The sequence below is a fragment of the Lissotriton vulgaris genome, chromosome 3_1, assembly GCF_964263255.1.
Source record: "Lissotriton vulgaris chromosome 3_1, aLisVul1.2, whole genome shotgun sequence".
NCBI lineage: Eukaryota > Metazoa > Chordata > Amphibia > Caudata > Salamandridae > Lissotriton > Lissotriton vulgaris.
Window position 1 is genome coordinate 760,425,310 of NC_141689.1, and position 24,218 is coordinate 760,449,527.

General features: G+C 44.5%; 1 protein-coding gene across 1 annotated transcript in view; it reads left to right on the forward strand.

Annotated features, from left to right (window-relative positions):
- Window positions 1–18,094: 18,094 nt before the first annotated feature.
- PRR16 (proline rich 16) overlaps window positions 18,095–24,218 on the forward strand; it is a 1,156,273-nt gene continuing 1,150,149 nt past the window's right edge. Inside the window, exon 1 of the mRNA XM_086963030.1 lies at window positions 18,095–18,642. Coding sequence (XP_086819156.1) covers window positions 18,496–18,642 — 147 coding nt within the window. The 5' untranslated portion in view covers window positions 18,095–18,495. The remainder of the gene's footprint in view (window positions 18,643–24,218) is intronic.

The following is a 24,218-nucleotide window of genomic DNA, read 5'->3' on the forward strand; positions in this document are numbered from 1 at the left end:
CCGAGACCAGGAAGACGGTCACCCAGGCCCTCGTCACCAGCCGACTGGACTACGGCAACTCCCTCTACGCCGGAACCACCGCCAAACTCCAGCGGATCCAGAACGCCTCAGCACGACTCATCCTGGACATCCCCCGTCGCAACCACATCTCCGGACACCTGAGAGACCTGCACTGGCTCCCGGTCAACAAGCGAATCACCTTCCGTCTCCTCACCCACGCACACAAAGCCCTGCACAACCAAGGCCCAGGATACCTCAACAGCCGCCACAACTTCTACGCTCCCAAACGCCAGCTTTGATCGACCGGCCACGCCCTCGCCGCCGTCCCCCGCATCCGAAGAGCCACCACAGGGGGAAGATCCTTCTCCTACCTCGCCGCCAAGACTTGGAACTCCCTCCCGACCCACCTCCGCCTGACCCAGGACCACCTCGCCTTCAGGAAACAGCTCAAGACCTGGCTGTTTGAGCAGTAGCGGACCCCCCCTCCCCTAGCGCCTTGAGACCCTCCGGGTGAGTAGTGCGCTATACAAATGCTTTGATTGATTGATTAATATGGGTGGGGTGGCATCAGTGATAGGAAACATGACACATATGGGTGGGGTGGCATCAGTGATAGGCAACATGCCCCCATGGGTGGGGTGGCATCAGTGATAGGATACATGACACATATGGGTGGAGTGGCATCAGTGATAGGATACATGCCCCTATGGGTGGGGTGGCATCAGTGATAGGATACATGACACATATGGGTGGGGTGGCATCAGTGATAGGATACATGACACATATGGGTGGGGTGGCATCAGTGATAGGGAAAATGCCCCTTTGAGTGGGGTGGCATCAGTGATAGGATACATGACACATATGAGTGCACCAATGGTACAGCATTTTGTGGAACAGAACCATAATGAAAACGACTTTAATTGGACAATACTACAAGCCATGAAAGTTCCTCCCAGAGGAGGAAACATCGATGCCATGTTACTCAAAAAAGAAGCCTACCTAATCCTGAAGTTCAATTGTGTGATGGATGGCCTGAACGAAATGTCTGAATTACAAAGATCTAACCAATGAGTCCCCTGTGAACCCCACCACTGTTGAAGATAAAACTATTAAGGAGACATTAGCCATTGCGCTTCCGCACTTCATTTCCCAAGTCTTGAAATTCAATACCACTTAATGTCGAAATGTGTAAATAGCCCACAAGACTACAAATCCCACAATACCCAGCAGCATATTTAAACAGGAAACCGTGTTCCACCGGGTGCAGAAACCCAACTTGAATAGTAGCACACCGAGCGAGAGTCGCGCGGCCTTTCAGAACCCCGAGCGCAGCCAGAGACCCTCTGACGAAGGTAAGGACGCTTCGCGCAAACTAAAATTAGAGCGTATACTGACTACAGACATGACCGCCAAGTAAACGGTAGACACCGTCTTGATTTCTTTCACAGAATCAGGAACCGAAGTATAACCGCCCACCAAACAGAAACGTAGAAATACCTGGGCCGTCTGCAGTGCTCTATACAAGTAAGCAAAATGTAATTATAATTCCGAACATAACCCAAGCAAACGTCCGACTTTTTGGACTGACTTTAAATTTTTAACCATGTAGAATGAACTCACCGGTGAATGCGCAATAGACTCGTTCCAAAGAATATTTCGAGCTAGAGAATAACTAGATCGACAAAAACCAAGTAAGTGCCAGCACACCCCTTACTTAGATACCACATGTGTTAATGAGTGTGAAAGTCAAACATATTCACTATACTCGCCAATCCTTAACTCTGTTTAGGTGTTGGTGAAAACTCAAGCTCACTAGATGCCCACCTTTTGAAAACAGCGATATCGTGACACAAGGTAAAAATCCCACAGGCTTTGCCTGTATATGAAGTGAATCCAGGAATTTAGGAAAATGAGATACTAAATGTCCCTAATTTTACATCATAGGTATACAGCCCAGCCCTGAGGAAGAACCCTATTGAACATAAGAAGGGTTTGGAAACGCGTCGGCTATTTGGCTGTCGAAAAGAGGCGCATAATAGCATAGGGCAATACAATTACAAAACCAACATACCAGAACTAATTTTGGTGTACATGATTTAATGTCTGTTTCATGAAATAGTGAAAGTGGAACTGTTTATGAATTTTTCCTTATTTAATTTTGTTTGAATGTACTGTAACACTTGAAATGTATGAAATGTTGTTTACATTGTATCCCCAGTAAAAGGGATGTTTCACCCTCTGTAGTTTGCTGAAATACGTAAATGTGTTGAAATGCATAAATAATGACAACTGCATACCTTCTTGAAAAAATGAAAGGAAGGTTCACACCAGCTGAATAAATAAGCTTTGGTGTTCAAAAATCGAGCCCTGGCACTTTTTCTTCTTTATAAACGTAACTGTCCAGCCAGGACCCGTAGGACAAAACCCCTCAATTTATAGACATATGGGTGGGGTGGCATCAGTGATAGGATACATGACACATATGGGTGGGGTGGCAACAGTGATAGGAAACATGTCACATATGGGTGGGGTGACATCAGTGATAGGCAACATGCCCCCATGGGTGGGGTGGCATCAGTGATAGGATACATGACACATATGGGTGGAGTGGCATCAGTGATAGGATACATGCCCCTATGGGTGGGGTGGCATCAGTGATAGGATACATGACACATATGGGTGGGGTGGCATCAGTGATAGGATACATGACACATATGGGTGGGGTGGCATCAGTGATAGGGAAAATGCCCCTTTGAGTGGGGTGGCATCAGTGATAGGATACATGACACATATGAGTGGGGTGGCATCAGTGATAGGATACATGACACATATGGGTGGGGTGGCATAATGCCCTTATGGGTGGGGTGGCTTTAGAGATAGAATACATGGCACATGTCGGTAGGGTGGCATCAGTGATTGGATACATGACACATATGGGTGGGGTGGCATCAGTGATAGGAAACATGCCCCTATGGGTGGGGTGGAAGTATGGGTAGGCAACATGCCCCTATAGGTGGGGTGGCAGTATGGGTAGCCAACATGCCCCTATGGGTGGGGTGGTAGTAGTGGTGCCCATGGGTTCCCTAAGGGGGTGTGGTACTGGTTGACAGGGTCTGGATACCCTGGGTGTGTGTGACATTTGGCGGGTATGTGTCGTTTGTTTGTATGGTGGGTGTCCGACTTACTGTCTGCGCCGTCCACGTCTGTTCCTGAGCCAGTTATATATGTACAGGACTGGTATGACCTTCGCAATTGGATTCAGGCTCCATCTCAATCCGTTGCTAGGTGCTCCATTTCGAATCAGTGGATTGGGTTACTGGTGCAAATCGGAGTTGATATGCATTTCTTCCGAGTGATGTGACGTGCTATACATGGCTACTCGTACAGATCATAGGAAGTACGCATCGTACTTGACTGGCCGGAAGTAGCAGTGTTTATGGTGCTGTGAGGCGCGAATTGTGTGTTTTTCTGGGTCAGGCTCGGACGGAAATTGTGGATGGAATTGGAGCGTGCGTGTCGGTCGGGAATTAGGCACTTTTCCATATCGTACTTTCTCGCCCAGACGGTCCCGCTCCTTTTGCGGTTCAGCCGTAAGGTAAGGCTACTGACACGTCTCGGAGGGCTGATCGACCAAGATCGGAATCGGCCCCTTAGTGGGAGGTCCTGGTCAAAATTTTACCTTTGGACTTAGAAACTTTTCTAGAGGGTTTTCTCTTGACGTTGTGTGCTCCCTTCGGGCAGGCCAATTTCAATGCAACGTTGTTGACTTGCTTCTCATTGAGGTCCCGGTCCCAGTCTGGAGCTCTGGAGCTTTCAGTGAGACAAACCTGAAATACAGGCTGCGTCACAGTTGAAGGTAGCCCGCTTGACTCAACTTCGAGTCGATCCCCTTATGGAGATTTTTCCAAAAGTTGTCCAAACATTTCCACACTTCTGGAACTTCTTCCTGAAGTTCTCCTTGAGGTTTAAAGTATCCAAAACAAAAATCCAAGGGTCTAGAATCCCTGAGGAAGTCCTTGGAAGTCTGGAACTACAATTCCCACAATGCACCTGACAAAATCCTTAAAAGTCCATTGGATGCACTCCAGGCAGGGGACTTTTTGAGGGAGATGGTGCAGGGAAGCTCTGTTAACCTGTTGCTTTCAGGAAGTCAACTCCTTAATCCTTTTTAAAGCAAGGCAAATTCATCAGGGCTGTAGTTTGAATTGTGCAACAGGAGCAGTCATTCAAATTGCAATCCTTTGGAGTACAGACCAGGGTTCCAGCTTGATTGAGGATTAACAATACATCCATTGGTTGAACAAGTCGTACTCGTGGCGACACATTGTTTGAATTATATGCATTCAACAAGATTTTGCTAACCGTCAGCCACTTTCATCAAAAGATTGGTGTGTTTTTTAAGCCTGAGTAATATATGGGAATTTCTTTTCCCACACTAATACGTGTATATTTGTACATTAACTAGGTCACGTGCCCCCATCTCCCCAGTCCTGAAGAAGACCCCACGGCAAGATTTAAACCCACATCTGCGAACGAGGGTCGAAACGTCGACATCATTTTGTTTTATGCAGTCAACTCCACACCCTATTGCTCTCATTAGTTGTGCATTTGGAGTATGATTTTTGTGAAAGAATTTATATGAACTTATTGGTCGTTTTGTTTGGGTACATTGATATGTAACTACATTGAATTACTCTTATTCGCCGATTTTACTGTCACTGAAAACCCTCTTTTCCTTCACCTATTACCCACACGTATCACAAACCCTCCCCCCTTTCCCAACCTTTGGGGCACTACAAAATAGTCACTGATCAATGTATGTTTAAAGTGACGTATATACATGATACTAGCACATTGTGAATAAAACAATGTGTCTTTATAATTGGTTTCTTTGATTGTTTATATTTTCTTTGTTATTATTGTTCATGTTTACTGGGACCCCTTCCCATACCTCAGGGTTCCAGCAGGGCAGTCCTTCTTCTCCCTGTAATTTGTGGCAGTGAATTTGAGTTGCAATGCAGCTCTCACATATCTAATCAATGATCTGGGGCGACAAGCAAGGCCCTCCTGTCTAATGAGGTGCAGTGTACCACCCAAAAGTATGAAACCTACCTCCAAAGTGTGGCATATTCTTGTCACACAAAGCACTGCACTTTAAAATTCAAGATGGAAAATTCCTCTCCAGGAGAGTAAGACCTGGCTAAAACAATCTACTAGTGGACTCATTTTCATAAAAACTTCCCCTCCAGGCCTTTTGCAAATTTCATTCCTGGCTGGAATTCCTGACTGACCTGCTCTCTTTGAAGCCCAGTTTTATTTACCCAGCCCCTGTCATGGCCTATTCTCTGCAGTTGCAGAGCGCCACCCATCAGATAACCCCTGCTCAATGCAGGCCACTTATCACCTCATCAAAGCAGCTTGGCTAAGTCTGTTAAGGCTGACCAATCAAGTGAGGCTGCTAGAAAACTGGATTGTGTCTCACAGTAGAGAAAGTCCTATATCTTCTGTTCTGTATTAGTTATGATAGATTCAACAGTGTCATACATATTTCATTATGTCCCAACTTAACGTTGCATGGCACCCCACCCCCGGGGCACCTAGGGGAGACGTTAGGGGTGACATATGTAAGAATAAGCTAGATTACCACTTTGGAAGTACCTTTAATTTAAAAGTCAAATTTGCATCTAATTTACTTTGAAATACAGTCTGCAAAGTAGGGCTGTGTAATAGTATGTATGTATATAGAATGTTTGCAATGCCTTGCTGCCTTTCTGTCTTTCTGTATACTTTTGAATAGTTCTAGAGTTCCTGGCTCGTGGTTCTCAGAGTGGCTCTTAGTTGCTGAGGTAAACCCGGGAGTCAGGACGCATTTGTATTGTGGGTGAATAACTTGGATATAAACTTCTACTTTTATTTAAGAAGTTTACTGCGTTCCTGATTATTAGAATTTGGCGACGATTGGGATTAATTTTATTCACCCATCGACCCACGTGTCTTTAAAAGTATTGTGGGAATTCTTCACATCTGTGGTGGAAGATGGAAAACTCGGCAGTATTGATGTCCAATTATTTCCTAAATGTATTAGATGCATCGGATTATGGTAGGATCATCTCCGTTTGCCTGTGTGGAAGTGTTGTCTACCCTCATCTTTGTCTACGGTCACTGGATTTACTTTGACTGTTGCCTTCGGGAATTTTGGCTAACGGAAGTTGTATTACTCGTCTATTTCGGATTTCTGGATTGGTTTTTGTGGATCTGAAGGGCATTCATGAGAGCTGTCCTGTGGAGGTGGTTTAACGGTGATAGAATCTGCATCATTTAAGTTTGTCACCTAACCTCGCTCTGGGCCTTCATTGCGACGCTAGTGTTCTCTTCCAGGAGCTTCGAAGGTGACGTTTGACTTCATCGTGACGCTGGCGTTCTCTGTTCATGAACTTCGATGCTGGCGTGTGTCTACGTGCTGATGGTGACGCAAGGTATTCAGCAGCTACCGTAACACTTTTATGCGCAAGGAAGCCATCCGGGGCGCGTCGTCTACGTGACTCCATTTTTTTTTATCAGAGAAAGGGAATCGGAGATCGGACAATTGCTTTCACTGTACATTTTGGACTTTGGGTTTTTGTGGTGAGCGTCTGTTTTTACAGATTTAACACTTCTTCAATATTTTGTGAAGACTTCGAGAGTGTTATAATATTCATTTAAAAAAAAAAAGAAGATTATTAATATTATTCCTTTTACAGGTTTCAGTTGGGTGTCGTTTGAATTATTTGAACTTCTGTCAGTTTGGGATATTTGTAAACATGTCCTCTGTCAAAGATATTACCCAACCCCCACCTTTCCTGGACAAACCAGGTAAACCTACTCTTTTGTGGCCTGAGTGGTTGGGTTTGTTCCAAAATCACCTGGTAGCTATAGATGCACTCCAGTATTCTCCTCCTCGCAAATTTGCCTTATTATGTGGCAGTTTGGGCCTTGCTGCTCAGCGTATTTTTAACAGCCTTACGCTTATTCCTCCCCCAGTTGATCAGTCTGGGGACAGGGTGTGGAATCTTTATTTAGAAGCACTGGCCAGGTTGAAGAAACAGTTTGATAAATCTCCTAATATCATGCTGGAACGACATAATTTCTATAAACGAAAACAAAAGGAGGATGAGAAAATTGAGGAGTATGTGGCTGCATTAAGGGTTTTAGCTGTTTCTTGTGATTTTGGTCCTCTTTTGGACAATTATATTAATGATCAGTTAGTGTTTAATTGCGTCTCTGTCAAAATCAAGGAAAGAATTCTTAGCTGTAAGAATCCTTCCTTGTCAGAGGTGATTGATTTAGCATTAAGCTTTGAGAGATCAGTTTTATCAACTAAAGCTATGTCATTAGATTCTGCCCCTAAAATTAACATGGTTTCAGAAGGGGTTGAGGAGGATGGTTTATATGCTGTGGGTAATAAAGATAAAACCTTTTCAAAATAAAGGGCAGAATTTTTGTTTTAGATGTGGTTCAAAATTCCACTTAGGAAACTTTAACCTCTTCCATGCTCATGACGAGCTGAGCTCGTCATGAGCCACGGTGCTCCGGTGTTCATGACGATCTCAGCTCGTCATGGCCCGTGGAACGCTCACACGCGGGGATAATTCCCCCGCTGTGCTGAACGTTCCACTGAGCCAATGCACCTGTGACGAGCTGAGCTCGTCATGAGCATAGGAGCACTGTAGCTCATGATGAGATCAGCTCGTCATGAGCATGCGGGCGCTGTGCGTGCCTCCCCTCCTCCTCAGCACAGCGGGGGAATAACCCCCGCAGCAAAGGGGTTAAGGGCTGTCCTGCTCTGAGTAAGCTTTGTGCAGCCTGTAAAAGGGTAGGCCATTTTCAGAAAGTGTGTAAGTTTCAGAAGAAAAATGTTAAAATTAACAATGTGGATTGGGATGATTGTTGTGAACCTATGACAATTTACTTCTAATATTGGATATTGGGGGTGTGGAATTTAAAGGTCCTTTGAGTTCTTCTACGGTTGATGGAATCTATCTTCAGTTGATGGCGGATTCTGGATCGCCCATCACGATTCTGTGAGACTCCACATTCTACGAGAAATGGGGTAAAGAGACTGTTCTTATGGAGACTGATGTCGACCCTAAGGCTTTCGGGGAAAAAGATATCGAAATGCTGGGGTTCTTCATGGGGAAGCTTGAAATTTTGGAAAGGGCTATTTTTACTAAAGTTTACGTAGCTATAAAGGGCAAAAACATTGTGGGGTGGAAAGACCTTGCCAGGATGGGATTGTATTTGGTTCCGGGTGATGATCATCCCATTAAGGCAAGGGATCTACCTATTTGCTCTGTTGAGGATATGATGATTAACCGTAGTGACCTAGTAAAAGAATTTAAAGGAATTTTTAATAATGAGGTGGGTCTGGTGAAGGGTGTGGAACATAAAATCAGACTCATTCCTATCGCTTCACTGGTTGCTCACAAGGTTCGCAATGTTCCTTTGAGTGTGAGGGTGGAGCTAAAAAAAAGTTGGAAGATTTATGTGAACAAGGGATTATTCAACTCACCGAGTCTGTACAATGGGTCGCCCCCATCATGGTCTCTCGAAAAAAAAAATAACGAGATCAGATTGTGTTCGGATCTCAGGGGTTTGAATAAAAATATCAAGGTGGATTGTCATCCCCTTCCAAAAATTCAGGAGTTGTTGGCAAATTTGGGGGAGGCTAAATGGTTCTCTTTAATTGACCTGAAATCCGCATACCATCAGGTGCCATTATCCAGGGATTCTCAAGAATTGACCAAGTATGCCACCCCGTTCAGGGCGTTCGAGTTTTTGAGACTCCCCTTCGGGTTGGCGTCAGCGGACAGTGTTTTCCAGAGATTGATGGATACCTTATTTAGGAATTTGAAGGGGGTCCAAGCTTATTTGGACGATATTCTTATTTTCGCGAACAGTCTTGATGAACACAATATCTTGTTGAGAAAAGTTCTCTCTTTACTAGGAGAGCACGGGATGACCATCCGGGAGGATAAGTGTAAGTTTGGGGTACAAGAGCTGAAATATCTTGGGCATACTATATCAGCGTCTGGTATCAAACCCAAATTCTCAGTGATTAATGCTTTAAAAGAGGCGAAAGCTCCCTCAGATAAGGATTATCTGCGCTCATTCCTGGGGTTGGCAGAGTATTATGCCAGATTTTTGAGTAATTATGCACAAGTGGTGGAACCTATTTTTATGGTCTAAAGATTTGGAAATGATTTTTGATAAGGTGAAAGAGTTGATTGTGGCAGCTCATCCTCTTCATGCGTTTCGTGATGATTGTATTTCTACTATTGCTGTGGATGCAAGTATGAGTGGTTTAGGGCGATTTTAAGTCAGGAGGTGGATGTTGTGGAAAGAATTATAGCTTTTGCTTCTAGATCCTTAAAGGAGTAGGAGAAGCGGTATAGCACCATCGAGCATGAGGCTTTGGCCTGCGAATGGGCTACTCAGAAATTTAAGATGTATATCTGGGGAAGAAGATTTTTGATGTTATCTGATCACAAGCCGCTTTCTTTCATTTTTAGAAGGGTTGCGGAGAATAATAATTTATCTCCCAGGTTGACAAGGCTAGTTTCAAAGCTGCACGAGTACAATTTTGAGTTGAGGCATATTCCGGGAGGTAGAAACTTTCGGGCTGATTGTTTGTCTAGGATGTCACTTGACAAGGAGGAGGAGGAAGATTTAGTGGATGATGATGTGGAGTGTGTAACTTTTGTAGATGCCGTTGAAGATTTCAATCTTCCTGTTGCTGAAAAGGATTAGATGCGAGCTAAGGAGAAAGATTTGGTTCTGTCCAAGGCTATGGAGTTTTTGCGTCTGGGAAATGGCCAGATGTAAGGAATTTATCTGGTGATCTAAGAGTCATGGCGCAAGTATCTGATGAGTTATCAGTTAAAGGCAATGTTTTGTTGCAGGACAATAAAGGAGTTCCACCTGCAGATCTAAGGAAGGAAATTGTTAGGTTGGCTCATATGGGGCATTTAGGAGTGTCAAAGACTTGCATGAGAATAAGAGCGTATTATTGGTGGCCCGGTTTGGATTTGCAGGTAAGGTCTCTTGTAAATGATTGTGAAGAGTGTTTACTCTCTGATAAACACTGGAAGTTACCTTCTGTACCTTTGCATCCTACAGTTTTTCCAGATTCAGCATGGGAGAAGGTAGGTTTAGATTTCTCGGGTCCTTATAATATTTTGCCGGAAGGGATGAGATTTTTAATTTTGGCGGTGGATTACTTTTCAAAGTGTTTATATTATAAGTTTGTGGATGCTCCTAATTCGGACAATACGGTAACATTTTTAGGAAAGCTTTTCATGTTGGAAGGGGCACAACATTATTGGTAACGGATAATGGAACGCACTTTGTCTCTGAGAAGATTTGTAAATTCCTAAGTGCACAGGATGTGAAACATCTCAGAGTGGCGCTCTATTCGCCGGCCTCTAATGGTTAAATGGAGCGTGGTAACAAAGTTGTGAAGGAGGGTATTCAAACTGCCATAGCTTCTGGGTTGGATGTTGGTTCTTTTATTGAGGAAAAGGTTTGGAGTTACAATACTTCTCCTCATTGTACTACGGAGGTTATGCCATTTGAGGTTATTAAGGGGTAGAAAGGTGCACTCGGCTCTGTTCCCGGCTTGGTTAGAAAAAAAAGTTCGGATTCTACTTGGGTAAATAGAAATGTTAATTTAGCTGAGGTGGTCAGGTGTAAACAGGTTTCTATGAAGAAATATTTTGATGGAAGGAGATGTTCAGATTCCCAGGGTTTTGAGGTAGGAGATTGGGTGATGATTAGGAAACCTTTCAGGGTGTCGAAAGGGAGTTCGTTTTTTTCTAATCCTGTAAAGGTGGGTAAAGTTAGTAAGGGAGCTATTTTCCTTGGGGATAAGGGTTGGTGGAACATGAGGCAGTTGGTTAAGATGTCTAAGGATCAAGCTCTGGTGGTTAATAGAGCCAAAAGCAGAGGGTCTACGGATCATTGAGGGTGCGCTCATTGGATTTCGCCTGATACATCTGTTTCTAATACATCTGTTTCTAATCTATGTGCCAGTTCATTGAATTTTGATGCTTCATCTTCGGATCTGTTTTGCTCTTCTTCTGCTGTCACCAGGAGCGGGAGGTTGACTAAGACTCCGTCTAGATTTGATGATTTTGTTAAGTATTAGGAGTGTTATTTTTTTTGTTGATTTTTTTTGTGTTTTATTGTATTGTTTATTTTGATAAGGGGGAAGGTGATGCAATAGTATGTATGTATATAGAATGTTTGTGATGACTTGCTGCCTTTCTGTCTTTCTGTATACTTTTGAATAGTTCTAGAGTTCCTGGCTCGTGGTTCTCAGAGTGGCTCTCAGTTGCGGAGGAAACTCCGGAAGTCAGGACACATTTGCATTGTGGGTGAATAACTTGGAAATAAACTTCTACTTTTATTTAAGAAGTTTACTTCGTTCCTGCTTATTACAGGCTGCCTTTAAAATGACCACAGTCAACACAACAGTGGACACTCCAGTACATGAAAGCTATTGGGCCTCTAACCCTCCCTGCCCTAATATGTACTTGGGTCTTATAGGTAGTTTGAACCCCCTCTTGCCTTATTATATACTAGGGACTTACAGGGGTCTGTCATTGCCAATTGTAATTATACCTAATTACCATATACCTTTCCATCAGATAATTGGACCTAAGCCTAGTTAGCAGAGCCGAGGGCACAGTCAGATTCAGTTACCCCCAGTATCAGTAAAACAGAATTTGGGTTGAACAGGGCAAAAAATCTGACTTTCTCACACCCTAGCCTAAAACATTTTTAGGAGCAGAGCCCTTAAAGGTCCCATGGCAATTCCATCTTTCTTAGCCCCTATTCTAAATATTACATTTACTAAATGACAAAAAATGTAAGCATGATTCAATTGAAAGCTAACTTTGATTTTGAGGCTCTGGTAAAATGGCCCTTTTTATGTACACCAGGGGACTGCTGAATTGGAGTTTAGAGCTACTGTCTTCTTTCTCATTCTCCCCTTTCCACAGCTCTTTATTTTGATAATACTAAATAATCTCTTTCTCTTACACTCAGCTCTCTCCCTTGGCATATCTCCCCTATTCACCTCTCTATGACCATAGGCCTGATTTAGACTTTGGCAAATGGGATGCTTCATCACAAATGTGACCTTTGTGACACTGAGTATTCCATCCACCAAACTCTAAATCAGACAGTGGTCTTTCAATCTGCCCCACATTTCTTGTTTTTCCTACAATAGCGTCTTCCTTCTTGTCCATTCCCCATCTTCTGCCTTTCTAGTTTCCTGTTTATTTTATTTTCCTTGTAACAGTTAGCCAATCCCTCTTTTCTTTATCCTTTTATTTTATCTCAATTTATGCCAGCTTATATTTTAATGTAGGGCTCAAACCCAGCAGTAATACAAAATTTAAAAAATTAACGGACTCAAATGTAGGGCCCTACAGGCTCCAGTTTTAATGTTGGTAATGTCAACAATGACTGTAAAGATACCTTACGCTAATACATGTCAGTGATGCAGCCCCTGCTTACATTTCACATGTGTCTTGCATTTCCTAAGACTATTTGCTTTTTTACAGATGTTTTTTCCTATATTTATTTTCAGGCAGCATATAACTCTTGAATAGTGCATTTGGTTAAATGAGTTGCCTTCAGGTGTCTGAGGGAGTTCAGTTTGAGGCAGGGGCATCTTAAGGATTTTGTTTGCCCGGGGACAATTGTATTTTGGGGTTACTGTCTCGAACAATTTTGAATTTATGATCCAGTTTCCAGTTCAGGTCAAGTCAAACTCTCTTTATTTCGGTAAAAAAACAAGATACAACCATTCAAGGAAGCTTCATACATTCTGGCTTACGGGTCGACATTCGAATAATTGTTCCAAGAAAATACAATTAAAAAATTGACTGGAGTTAACATGGAAATAACAACATGCTGAAAGTGCATATGCGAGAAAATTATCAATTAATTCTTCATTTTAGTGTGCAAACAAGCTCAAAATAGAGCGATTAAGACCCTTGTCTAAAGTGCAAATGCATTCACATAATTTTACGAGAGTCAGACCCTGAATTTACATTCCAAAGCATAACACTACAAGATTCATAGAAACATGTTAAAAGCACTGTTGTACCGAATAAAACAATGAGAACAGAATTAAAAAGTGTGTTAATTATTAGTGCAAAAACAGCTATTTACAATATAAAAATAGTGACCACTATAACAATTAATCTTATGTAAGTGGGTCATTACAATTTTGGCTCTCTGGGGTAGGCAAGGGGGTTAACAGCACCCTCCTTCTAATCGCCCAGGAGTGGCCCAGAAATTTTGCAGGATCTTGCACCTGATTTCAATATGCGCAGGGCCACTTTGGAATCTCGATTCCCAAGCTATCTGCACACTGGGGCTAGACATTTGCTCCTGGATTTCGCATAGGCGGTGCAAGCGAAGAGAACATGGCCTATTGATTCTTGTGGACAGGGACAACAAGGGCAGGGGCAGACCTTAGGTTGAGATTTGTTAATCAGCCAAGAGTTGGTAAAGGCATTAGTTGTCAAACTGCCATGCCTGAATTGAATATAAAGCTTCCTATCGGCTGGCATCTAGATGATATCGAGATACCTTTCTAAGGAACGGCTGGCTTTCACGTCTCCGAATTTTTCTGTTAGTCTGCCCTGCTTCATTTGGAAAATGTGTTCTGCTCAACCCATGCCCAATATAGTAATTTAATCTGACATCTAATATGGGTAGGTGGACAGCCAATGATATGCCTTTACAGACCAATGCTGGACAGAAGGTCATCTACATGTTTGGCCCAGCCAATCGTTTTTGTAGTATTCGGGTGCAAACCTCATTAAAAGCTGTGGCATGAGGTTCCAGTTAAGGGAATGGTGACCATTCTGTGTCAAAATAACAGCGGGCGAAGCCTTGCAAGGTCATGGATAGGCTTGATGCCCAAATCGAGTTTTAGAGGAAAGAGAGGGGTGCTTTTTTGGAGGGATACCAAAATTTCTAAGAAACTTGTTCTCCACTGCTGATAGGTCATTTGCACTTACCATGCCCCACAATTCAGGCCCATATAAGGCAACGCTCACAGCCTTATAGCTATATAGTTTCAGGGCAGTTACTATTGGCTTGGTGTATGAAAGACATGCTCCTTCCTCAGAGCCCCGGTTCCCTGGGAGAATTTGAGGAAGGCCTTCTTAAGATGGGGCTTCCAGGCCATACCCTCCAACAGCTTAATTCCCAGGTAGTCGAAAGAACTGACTCTCTTGAAAGGAGCATTGTCCAAAAACAGTTTCCCTAAAGAACTTGTGGGGGTTCAGCAGCATTAGCTTGCTTTTACAGGTGTTAATTTAGAGACCCCTCCCATCACAAAAAGACCTTAAATTGGTTCAGTAGTTTTTGCAGGCCAATAGGAGTTTTTGAAATGAGAGGGTATCATCTGCAAATAATAAGGTGGCAATTATGTGATTTGCTAACGAGGGAGCATCAGCTGGAATCGAGGTATGGAGCTCAGCCACTTGGTTAATGTAAAGCGAGAAGATGGTTGGGGCTAAAACACAGCCCTGTTGGACCCCCCGCTGTATGTTGATGGGATCGGAAATTTGTCCCTGGCTGCCCCATCTTCCACAGGCAAAGTTCTCTTTGTGTAACCTGATTAGGAGTGCCAGAATTCCCAAAGGCATGCCCATGTCTGAGCACCCACCACAGTAGGTCCATGGGAATGAGATCCTAAGCTGTTTTTAAATCTATAAAAGCCATATATAGACTCCCCTCCCCCAGCAGGACCACCTTCCAATACAGCACGACGAGGCGGAAAACTTGATCCATTGTGCCGGTCTTCCATCGAAAACTCACTTGGAGCGGACAGAGGATGTGATTCTCATCCATCCAATCCTGGATCTCAACTAGGAAAGAACGGCAGAAGATCTTTAGGGCGCAATCAATTAAGGTAATTTGCTGATAGCTGGAGGGGTTAGTCCTGTCACCTTTCTTAAAGATGGGGAACACCTCGACCCCTTTCCATGATTCTGGAATCATTCCCCTGGCTGCGATGTCATTGGAGAGTGTCATTAGATAAGTAGCTCAATTCTCACTATCTATGAGAAAAAGATCTCCTGGGATACCATCCAGACCCGGGACTTTTGCTGGTGTAATTGCCTCCAGGGCAGTCAAAATGTCCTCTTTAGTGAACCTGAGGCAGTCTTTGGCCAGGTCAATGACAGTGCACAGGCACTCTAGTCCGAATTCTAAAGTTGGTACATCATATTCAATATTCATGGATAGTTATGTGTACTTTCAATATTGTAATACAGCAGTAGCTCACTAATATTACTATAAATATTATCTGTGACACACTTCCATTTTTTCATATATGATGTCTTGTTTTGATCTAAAAGAAACTTTGCTTCTTGAACATAAACACAACATATCTCTGCAAAATGTCTGTATTAGACTTTCACACATCACTCACTTCAAAAATAAATTAAAAAGCAACAGTCCATAAAATAATCTGTAGAAAAAATGATCAACGGTCATCAGGGCAAGCTTCTGCAGCACAGAGTTGGCTCAATCAGGGGGACCCCTGAAAGGCTGGTTCCCTGGACCAGAGCCCACTTTGCTCATGCCTTAAAACGTCTCTGTGGTTTGAGTGTGGGTGTTTATGATTGGTCACGAGCAGGGCCGGACTGGCCATAGCAGGCACCAGGCGTTTCTGCGGTGAGCCGCCAGGGTGGGGGCCGGTTTTGAGCACCTGGGGGCCTTTTTTTTGCCGGGGGATGGCAATATCAGCCCCTTGTAACAAAATCGAATGAAACCAGCCCTACCAAACAGCTCAGTCGTACACCCTCCTCCCCACCAGGGGGGGGCGCCGAGCAGATTGTCAGGGCCGGTTTCCGTTCCCAGTCCAGCCCTGGTCCAGAGTGAGCATTCTGGAATGGGGACTGAAAGCAGATTGTGTTTTTCACATGCCTGATAGTGGACCCTAAAAGGAATCAGACAACATGCAAATCCAGCCCTTATCATCTCTGCAGAACACACAGAGCAATGGTCACATATGTGCCATTCGTAATTGTGTTTCTATGAGAAAGAATATGAAACAATTATACAGCTGTCCAAATATCGAAAGTGCCAAAATAAAAGGAAATTCTTATTGGTGAGTTGGTAGGGTGTGTCTGGAGGGATGGCGAAGTGGGAGAGATAAAAAGAAGTGTGTTCAGATATCTGAAAGGTACAGATGGAGGAGGATATTGAGAAAGATGTGGAGAGCAAAAGGGTGTTTGTGTCCACCAGAGTGAGAGACTGCAGAGTAAGGACCACTAGTCATAACACAGACCCTAGTAACTTTATTTCACAGTCTCCTATTTTCAGAAATAAAAGTGTACATTTGTAAATGTTGCCAACAAAATCATTGTTGTCAATGATTTTATACTGCGAGTAAGCATTGGCAAACCTTTTAGGTCTGTCTTGTATGGGGCACATGTCCTTTGCTGCGTAATATTCTGTGTGAAATAACAGCAAAGTTACAGAGGCACCTATATGCTTGGGGTCAGGAGGCACGCCATCTGTAGGGGAGGATTTTAGTTATAGGTTTTAAGCCATGCCAGTAATTATGTAGCCCGATCTTCCTGTAAGGAATTCCTAGTTACCAGGGCACAAGTGTGGGGTACAGGCGGGTTTGCAGCGTCCACCCACTATTTTTACAGGGTGGACGCCGTCCACCCTGCAAGAAGCTAAGCCCCATTGAAATATGATGAACTTGTCCCGGTGCAATTCTGTTCCGCTATCCTGGCTCAGAGCTATCTGAGCAGAATACACCTAGATGCAAGGGAGGGGAAACAAAGGTTTCCAACTTGTTATCTCTTTACAAATATTTGAGAGGAGTGTGTTTTACTTTCTTCAATCCCAGTATATAAAGGATATGCATGTACTGTAAGAATATCAAATGTGCGGGTCTGTTAATATCTACACAAATACCATTTTAAATAACATAATTTAATTTTTTATATAGCCTTAAGATATAGTGGACTTTGCTTTCAACTAAGCAGAACAGATTAACTGCCATGTTTCTCCTTGTTGCCAATTTCTTTGTGAAAGAGTTTTTACAAAATAAATGTACAAGATTATGCTCACATTATCTGTCGGGATGGGGCACAACCCCGATGCAAAATCTCATTTGTTAAATCTCGTAATGAGCTGAAATGTTCTCATAATAAACCTGCGAAACATATGTGTGAGGTGTTAAGATCTGAAGTCACTTTCTGTGAGTTCGTGGGATATGATGGCACTGACTGTGCAGCTGCATCATGATGTTGCGTTGTGATTTAATGCGCCATGAATGTCACTTGCATACTGCCTAACTTGGTTAGTCCCCCCACTTCTTTTTTTTAGGACGTGTGCACTGCTTCTTTGGTCCTGTCCCTTTTAGAGACCCCTCCCAACTTTTTCATCCTAATGTAATTACTGTGTTCATTTATTTCGTCCTCTCTTTCTGAGATGGGTATTTTAACACTCCTATCTCTGCTGTCGATTGTTTACTTTTTTCTATTTTTCTCACCTACTTCATCTCGGTACCCCCACTATTAAATTCTCTTATTTCATCTAGTCAATAAAACTCGTCATGCCTACCTTTCTACTCTGTTCTCACTTCCTCTTCCCTTCCTTTACACCCCCCTCTCTCTGCCTGTGGACATCCCAGCCAAAAGCTACCAATGTATATCCTTTAGCGTCCCACTCAGCTCTGCTATTAATCTGTTGAAATTTGCTGCTACATTCATTGACCAGGCTTACACTGCCTGGAAGTTACAGGTATGATTCTGGCTGGGATCGGTGTCTCGGCACAACGCTGACCAGAGGCTGAGACATGAAGAACATGAAAGAGACAGGCATGTGCATGCAGTTGAAATTGGAAGAATGCCAGTACTGAGGTGCTACAGTGACTGGGGAGCTGACAGAAGAGTCGGTCTGCATGTGAAATCGTGTAAAGTATGAAATTGACAGTCGTGCGCATGCAGTTAAGCATGTAAGCCTCGTTGCCTCCAGATGCTTTTTCTTGACTGTGCAGCATGGATGAGGAGTGCTCGCCGCCTGTTGACTTTTGCAGCCGGTTGTTTTCTGCCGGGGGATTAGTGTGACTGCCCGATGCTGCGAGGCGTTCTGACCCGCGCGGGAAGCCGCCCGGGTGCTCTCGGTGCCCTGAGCTCCAGTGGTCGCCTGTACCTCCGCCGCCCCCTGCATCCCGCTCCTATCTGCACCCCCCGCTCCAGCAGCTTCAAGTGACGCAGGCGCAGTGTCCGCCCGCCTGCAGCCCGGGCACCGGCGCAGCCTGCGAGCGAAGCTGTGCATGGCAGCGTGCAGCGGGCAGCGGGCAGAGCCCGGCACCATGCAGGCCAGGGGCAGCGCCAGCCGGGCGCACAGCAGCGGGGCAGAGCGCCACCCGCGTCCGAGGCTTCGCTGCTGACCTGGATCCCGAGGATGTCAGCCACGTCCAAGGGGACCCCTTCTTCGCCAGCAGAGGAGCAAGCCTCCAAGACCAAGGTGAAGGAGCAGATCAAAACCATTGTGGATGACCTGGAGCTGGTGCTGGGCGACTTGAAGGACGTGGCCAAGGAGCTGAAGGAGGTAAGGTCTGGTCCGCACCGACAGCCCTGGGTGCCCGAACTCCCACACAACTACCGGGGCTGGGGCCCCGCCTCAGCACCTAGTCCGCTTTGGGACTCAATCGCTCCTGGTGTGGATTTCGAGCAAAATTGCGTGGGAGTGGAGAGACCATGCCTGCGATGGATGGGGTTTCCCTCAGAGAACGGGCTGGAAGTGGGCATATGATCAGTTGTTGGAGTCTCCTAAATGAAAACACTTTTTTTTCGGTGCGATTGGTGTTTGTTTTGCTCTAAGTCTGTCAGATGTGGTACATGCAGCAGGGCGCGGGCCACATGGAAGGATACTATGCATTTGATAAAACTATACCTCCAAGCGTGCTACGAGTAGTTGGCACTTTTATGAACTTCTGCGTCAGCCGCACACTCACTCCTTCCACCCACTCTCATTTCTCGTTGTGTTTCGGTTGTTTTCCTCACAGAAGCGTGTGGTACCCGGGTTATCCCTTTAACGGGAGAGGGACTTGGTTGGCATAGCCAAGTGTGATCTATCTGAAACTGCGCTCTGAGCTCAGACTTGGCACGCGCTCTCCAAGTCTAGCCTGGCCCCGCCACACCAGTTGTCTCTGGGGTGCGCGCGTCTTTCGATGGTGGGGGGGGGGAGGGGGGGGGGGGGGGCGGTTTTGCGATGGGTGGGAGTGATAGTCATCCAGTCACGTTGCAGTCGCTGGCTTGCTGTCAGTCCAGATTCACTTGCGTCACGCTGCTTAGCGCCTCTGAATGTTGCTGCGTGTTTATGACAGCCGGAGCCTGCTCTGGGAGCTGGGACGGGCAGCGGGTCACTCACAGGGCGGCTGCCGCTGGGGCAGTTCCTGGTGGGCTTTAATCTGCAGTGCGCACGGTTAACCACTTCACACAGCCGATCATTATCACTGTAATATTCTTAATTACAGCATGTAACGCTTTCCCGTTATTTAGAGCGCATGCGGAGGGATAATGACAGCGTGAACCTGCCTTAAAGAGTATCCCAGATAGGCTGTAATTGGAATCACGAGCTACTGATTAAAAGTCCGCCTTTCGCAACATCCACTGCACTCAGAGCCTCTGTGTTCACTGCACGGCACAGGAACTGTTTTCTTTGGACGAAGACGCAAAGGCGCCGCGAAAGGGCTTTGCGGGATTCCGTTTTCTCATAAGGCGCTGTGTCTGATTGCATTTGCCTGCGTCTTGGTCGGTCTGCAGCGAAGTTCCCGACTTACTGTCTGACATGAAAACAGACCCCAAGGATATCTGTTTTATAGAGGAGAGACTGGCCAGAATCAGCTAACACTTCTGCCCGTGTTTTCCTAGTAGACACTTCCCTCTCTATCCGCCCCCCCCCCTTCCTTATTTCCAACTGGAGGAGCCGTGCCGTCGCTGTGTTGCCGCTGGCGAGCGGCCAGCGTATTCTATGTGGAATTCAGGGGGTTTGCAAAGAATGTGACAAGCTTTCCTGGCAAAACATCCACAAACTATCATTGAATGCAACTGGATGCCCCATGTCAGTGTCCCGCACGTCATAATATTGGCAAACAGCTCTGTAGACAGATGGCTGGACTTAGTGAGAAGCTTGCAAAAACTCCTAGCTTGCTACTTGAAATGCATTCTGTAGGTTTTCGACAGTACAACTTGTTACGGTTTTTTAACACGTTTGAATCGTTTTCCTTCTTTCCTTAACCCCATCATTTCAGTCCTAGTATGGTCTTGTCAATGAAAATGGGTGACGGGAATATTCTAGAAAACATATTTATAAAACACAACATATACGAATTACTCAAATGTAATGTTGCACATCCATCCATCCATCCATCCATCCATCCATCCATCCATCCATCCATCCATCCATCCATCCATCCATCCATCCATCCATCCATCCATCCATCCATCCATCCATCCATCCATCCATCCATCCATCCATCCATCCATCCACAACTCTGTAAAAAAAAAACTCGAGCCCAGACTGTCTATTGTTGTTTGCAGTCTGACGTGTGCAAGTCTGGCCTTGCAGGTGCCCCCACGCTAAGGTGCAGGCAGTTCTTCCCCATGCACAGATGAGTCAGGGATGTCCCCTTTCTTCTAAAACAATGTGGCTCAGCGCGTGCTGAGTCAGTGCTGGGATCCGTGCGATTAGCAGCACCAGCCGGCGTGGGCGGAAGTCAAGGACCACTGTGCCATGGTCTTATATAAGAAAGCACAGTCTGCTCTTATTGGTTGCATGCAACGCGTGACTGCCAGTGAACACGTTCAATTCCGTGGAAATGTCATCCTTGTGGACAAGAGGGACGTGTACTATACGGTGACAGCTCATCAGGTTGGAATCCAGCTTGGGTGGCGGTGACTATTCTCTTTCACTGTGGTCTGACAAGCCCCCCCCCCCCCCCTTAACGCGTGGCACTACCTGCAGCTGCATTGTTTGTGCGCGCCTCATTAGCTGTAGACATCAAATTAAAGGTCAGTCATAAAAAGTTCAATTGGCGTTTCTGAAGAACATTGAGAGCAGCAGCGCGGAACCGCGGACATGTAACTAAAGTCAACACTTGTTTTTGAAATAATGACTCACTTTTAGTTTCGCGAGAGTCAAGGTGAGAGCCTCGAATCACCCATCTTCCCGCAATAAGAAACGCAAAGCCGAATGATAAGATTCGCGCACAAATGACTCATAGATAAAGCGTTTGTCAAATTTCAAAGAGTGAAAACAGCGGCTTGCCTCCCTCGGGCATGGCCGCCACCGAGGGGCCGCCTTACTGCTTCTCGGCACTCAGTGACACCTCAGCAGTGCTGCGTGAGGAGGCAACTTGCAGCTCGCTGTGAGCCTTTGTAAGGTGCCTCACGAAGTGTTGAGGGCAGCTGGCAGCTGCGATTGCCACGGCCTCTCATGCGATGTTTAATTTGTGACAATAATACTGAGCGCGGGGTCTCAGCGATATCCCTATGCGCCTGTCCCAGGGGCAATCAAACCTCCAGGCTGACGAGTCTTCCATCTCATACTTCCTTTTCCGCACTGTTATACAGTTCTTGCCTTCAGCAGGTTATTTTCCATCCATGCCGCCTTCTTTTGCTCTTCTGTTTTTGATTCTTTCTCCTCTACATATGCCTCTTTCTCATTTGCTCTGCGTCAAAGACGAATGATGAAAAATAAGTCTTGGTTCTCTAAAATGTGTGCTGGTGCCCACCATCTGCAAGCACCGGCATAAATTAAGCACTATTCATGTTGAAGGGATGTGTTCTCCTGTTATGTATGAATACTCTGTGCCCCCCCCCCACGTGTTATCAAAGCTGTGCTGTGAGGCTCTCTAGATGGGCGGGAGCCATTCATGATGTAATGCCAAGGTGTTGATGCACAAGCTTCTAGAAACTCTATCCACCTTTAATAGGCTTTAATCTGAATTTATCTCACGTTGGCGATCTTTTACCTACCTAATAGAAGGTGTAAGTATGATTGATTCAAGCAGATTTTCAGATCTCTGTCATAAAACACTATCAAGTGTCCTCCTTACACTCAGTTACATTTGTTCAGACTTACTTTTGCGTATTGAGATCTGATTAATTGGACTCCATTTTGGTTCAGAAAATTTGCTTCGTTCCTCGTGGCCTATTTCATGATAGGCGACCATGACTCCCTGTGCCAGTTGGTCACATAACCAAATCACCAGTGACCACTGGAGCCTAATGTTGTGCAGTCGTTTCTGTTCAGCAGGAGATCAACAGGCACAACAAAGACAATCCAGCCTGCACCTGTTCATGACAACACTATAGATCATCACCATCACCTCCATCATCATCATCATCATCATCATCATTATCATCATCATCATCATCATCACATTGATAAAGTGTTAAAGAAGAAGAAGATTGAGGGTCATGGGTTGGTCCTCATCACCTCCACCACCACCACCATCTTCATCTGCACCATCATCATCATCAAATGTATACAATGTTAAACAAACTTGAGGGTCAGGGCTCTGTGAGAGCCAGGACTGCCTTTAAGTGTGCAAATGGAACAACATTCTACCACCCTGTGAGTAGGCTTTCTGAGCCCCTGTCATATTCAAAGGCGCTGCTTGTTATATCTATGGTTAGCCTCCGCCTGAAGGATTAACAATTCATATTTAGTTATATCCGTTACTACTGTGACTTTCTTTTGCGTGTTTGTTATAGAGTTAGACACTCGATAGACAAATTGTCCTGGAGTTGAAATAACTAACTTGGAATATGTGGCAGTTTTTATTACTTTTGGGGGGGTCTTTTAGCATTATGCAGTTGGATGTGATGATATATATATGTGGACAGCTCATCAGGTTGGAATCCAGCTTGGTTGGCTGTGACTGTCCTCTTACACTGTGGTCTGACTCCATGTTAAGGTGTATGTATCTAATATGAGATTAGAGACAACATTGCATATAAAGAATACAGCTGGAAACACAACATTACATGCAAAACGTGCCCATCCAAAGCATTTCACAGCAAGCATTCTCTTTGGAGAATTCCTGAGGCTGACATGAATCTGTAGTACAGAAACAGAGCTAGACAGGTGTATGGAAGACACAAAAGAGAGGTTCAGAGAAAGGGGATACAGCAAAAGAGGCACCAGAAAAGGCCAAGACTAGAACGAGGGAAACTCTACTCCAACAATACAGCAAAGGAAGTAAAATAAGAATACCAACATCAAAACCTGATACAAGTAATGAGCGATATACAGCTAGACACATTACTAGATTTAGCAGTCAAGAGAGGCAGATCAAAGCTATTATAAAGAGAAAATGGCCTATAGCACTTACCGATGCAGTTATGGCCCTTAGATTACCAGAGGTTCCATCAATTACCTTCAGAGGAGCGCCATCCATGAGGACACAGTGAAAGGCAGCCTAGAAGTCAGTCCAATTACCTCATGGCTAAAACCAAAGAACGGTTTTTACAAATGCTCATTGTGCTGTTCCTAGCCTCAGATGAGGGGGAAACAGAGAAAGATTGCTACGTCAGCTCGAGACTCATATGATTTTAGAGCTAGACAGCAAGACACCATTTGTGTTGAATAATAACGAAGATCTACATAACTTCCTTTAATTACTCATCAAATATGTTTTAATAAAGGGAAAGAGAGCCTCCAATCCCACCATGATATAATCTAATGATATGGACCAAGTGACTTAGCCTTGGTACTTCTCACCATATTAGTAACCAGGCACACCTTTAGAAATAAGAATAAATATAACTTGTAGCACCACACTATAAAATGTTTACAATCTAAGTGTATATAGATAAGGTGTCATTTGGCTCCAGAGCATTCCGCCTTATATTTTAACCCAATTTATCTAAAAACCTCCAAATATTTATGTTTTTTAAATAGAAAAATTAGATTTGATAAAATTGACAAAAATATTTTCTTTAGTGTGACACTCAGTTTTGCACTGTGTAGCTCTGAAGCACTTTATAGTAACTTGCACTTTAGTAAGTGGAAAACACAACAGCACTTTATTTTCCATGTTAATTTTGCACCTTGTATTGCTGCTAAACGCTCAGGTTTTTATCAGAATTTCCAATGTTATTGTTTTTGGGATACTA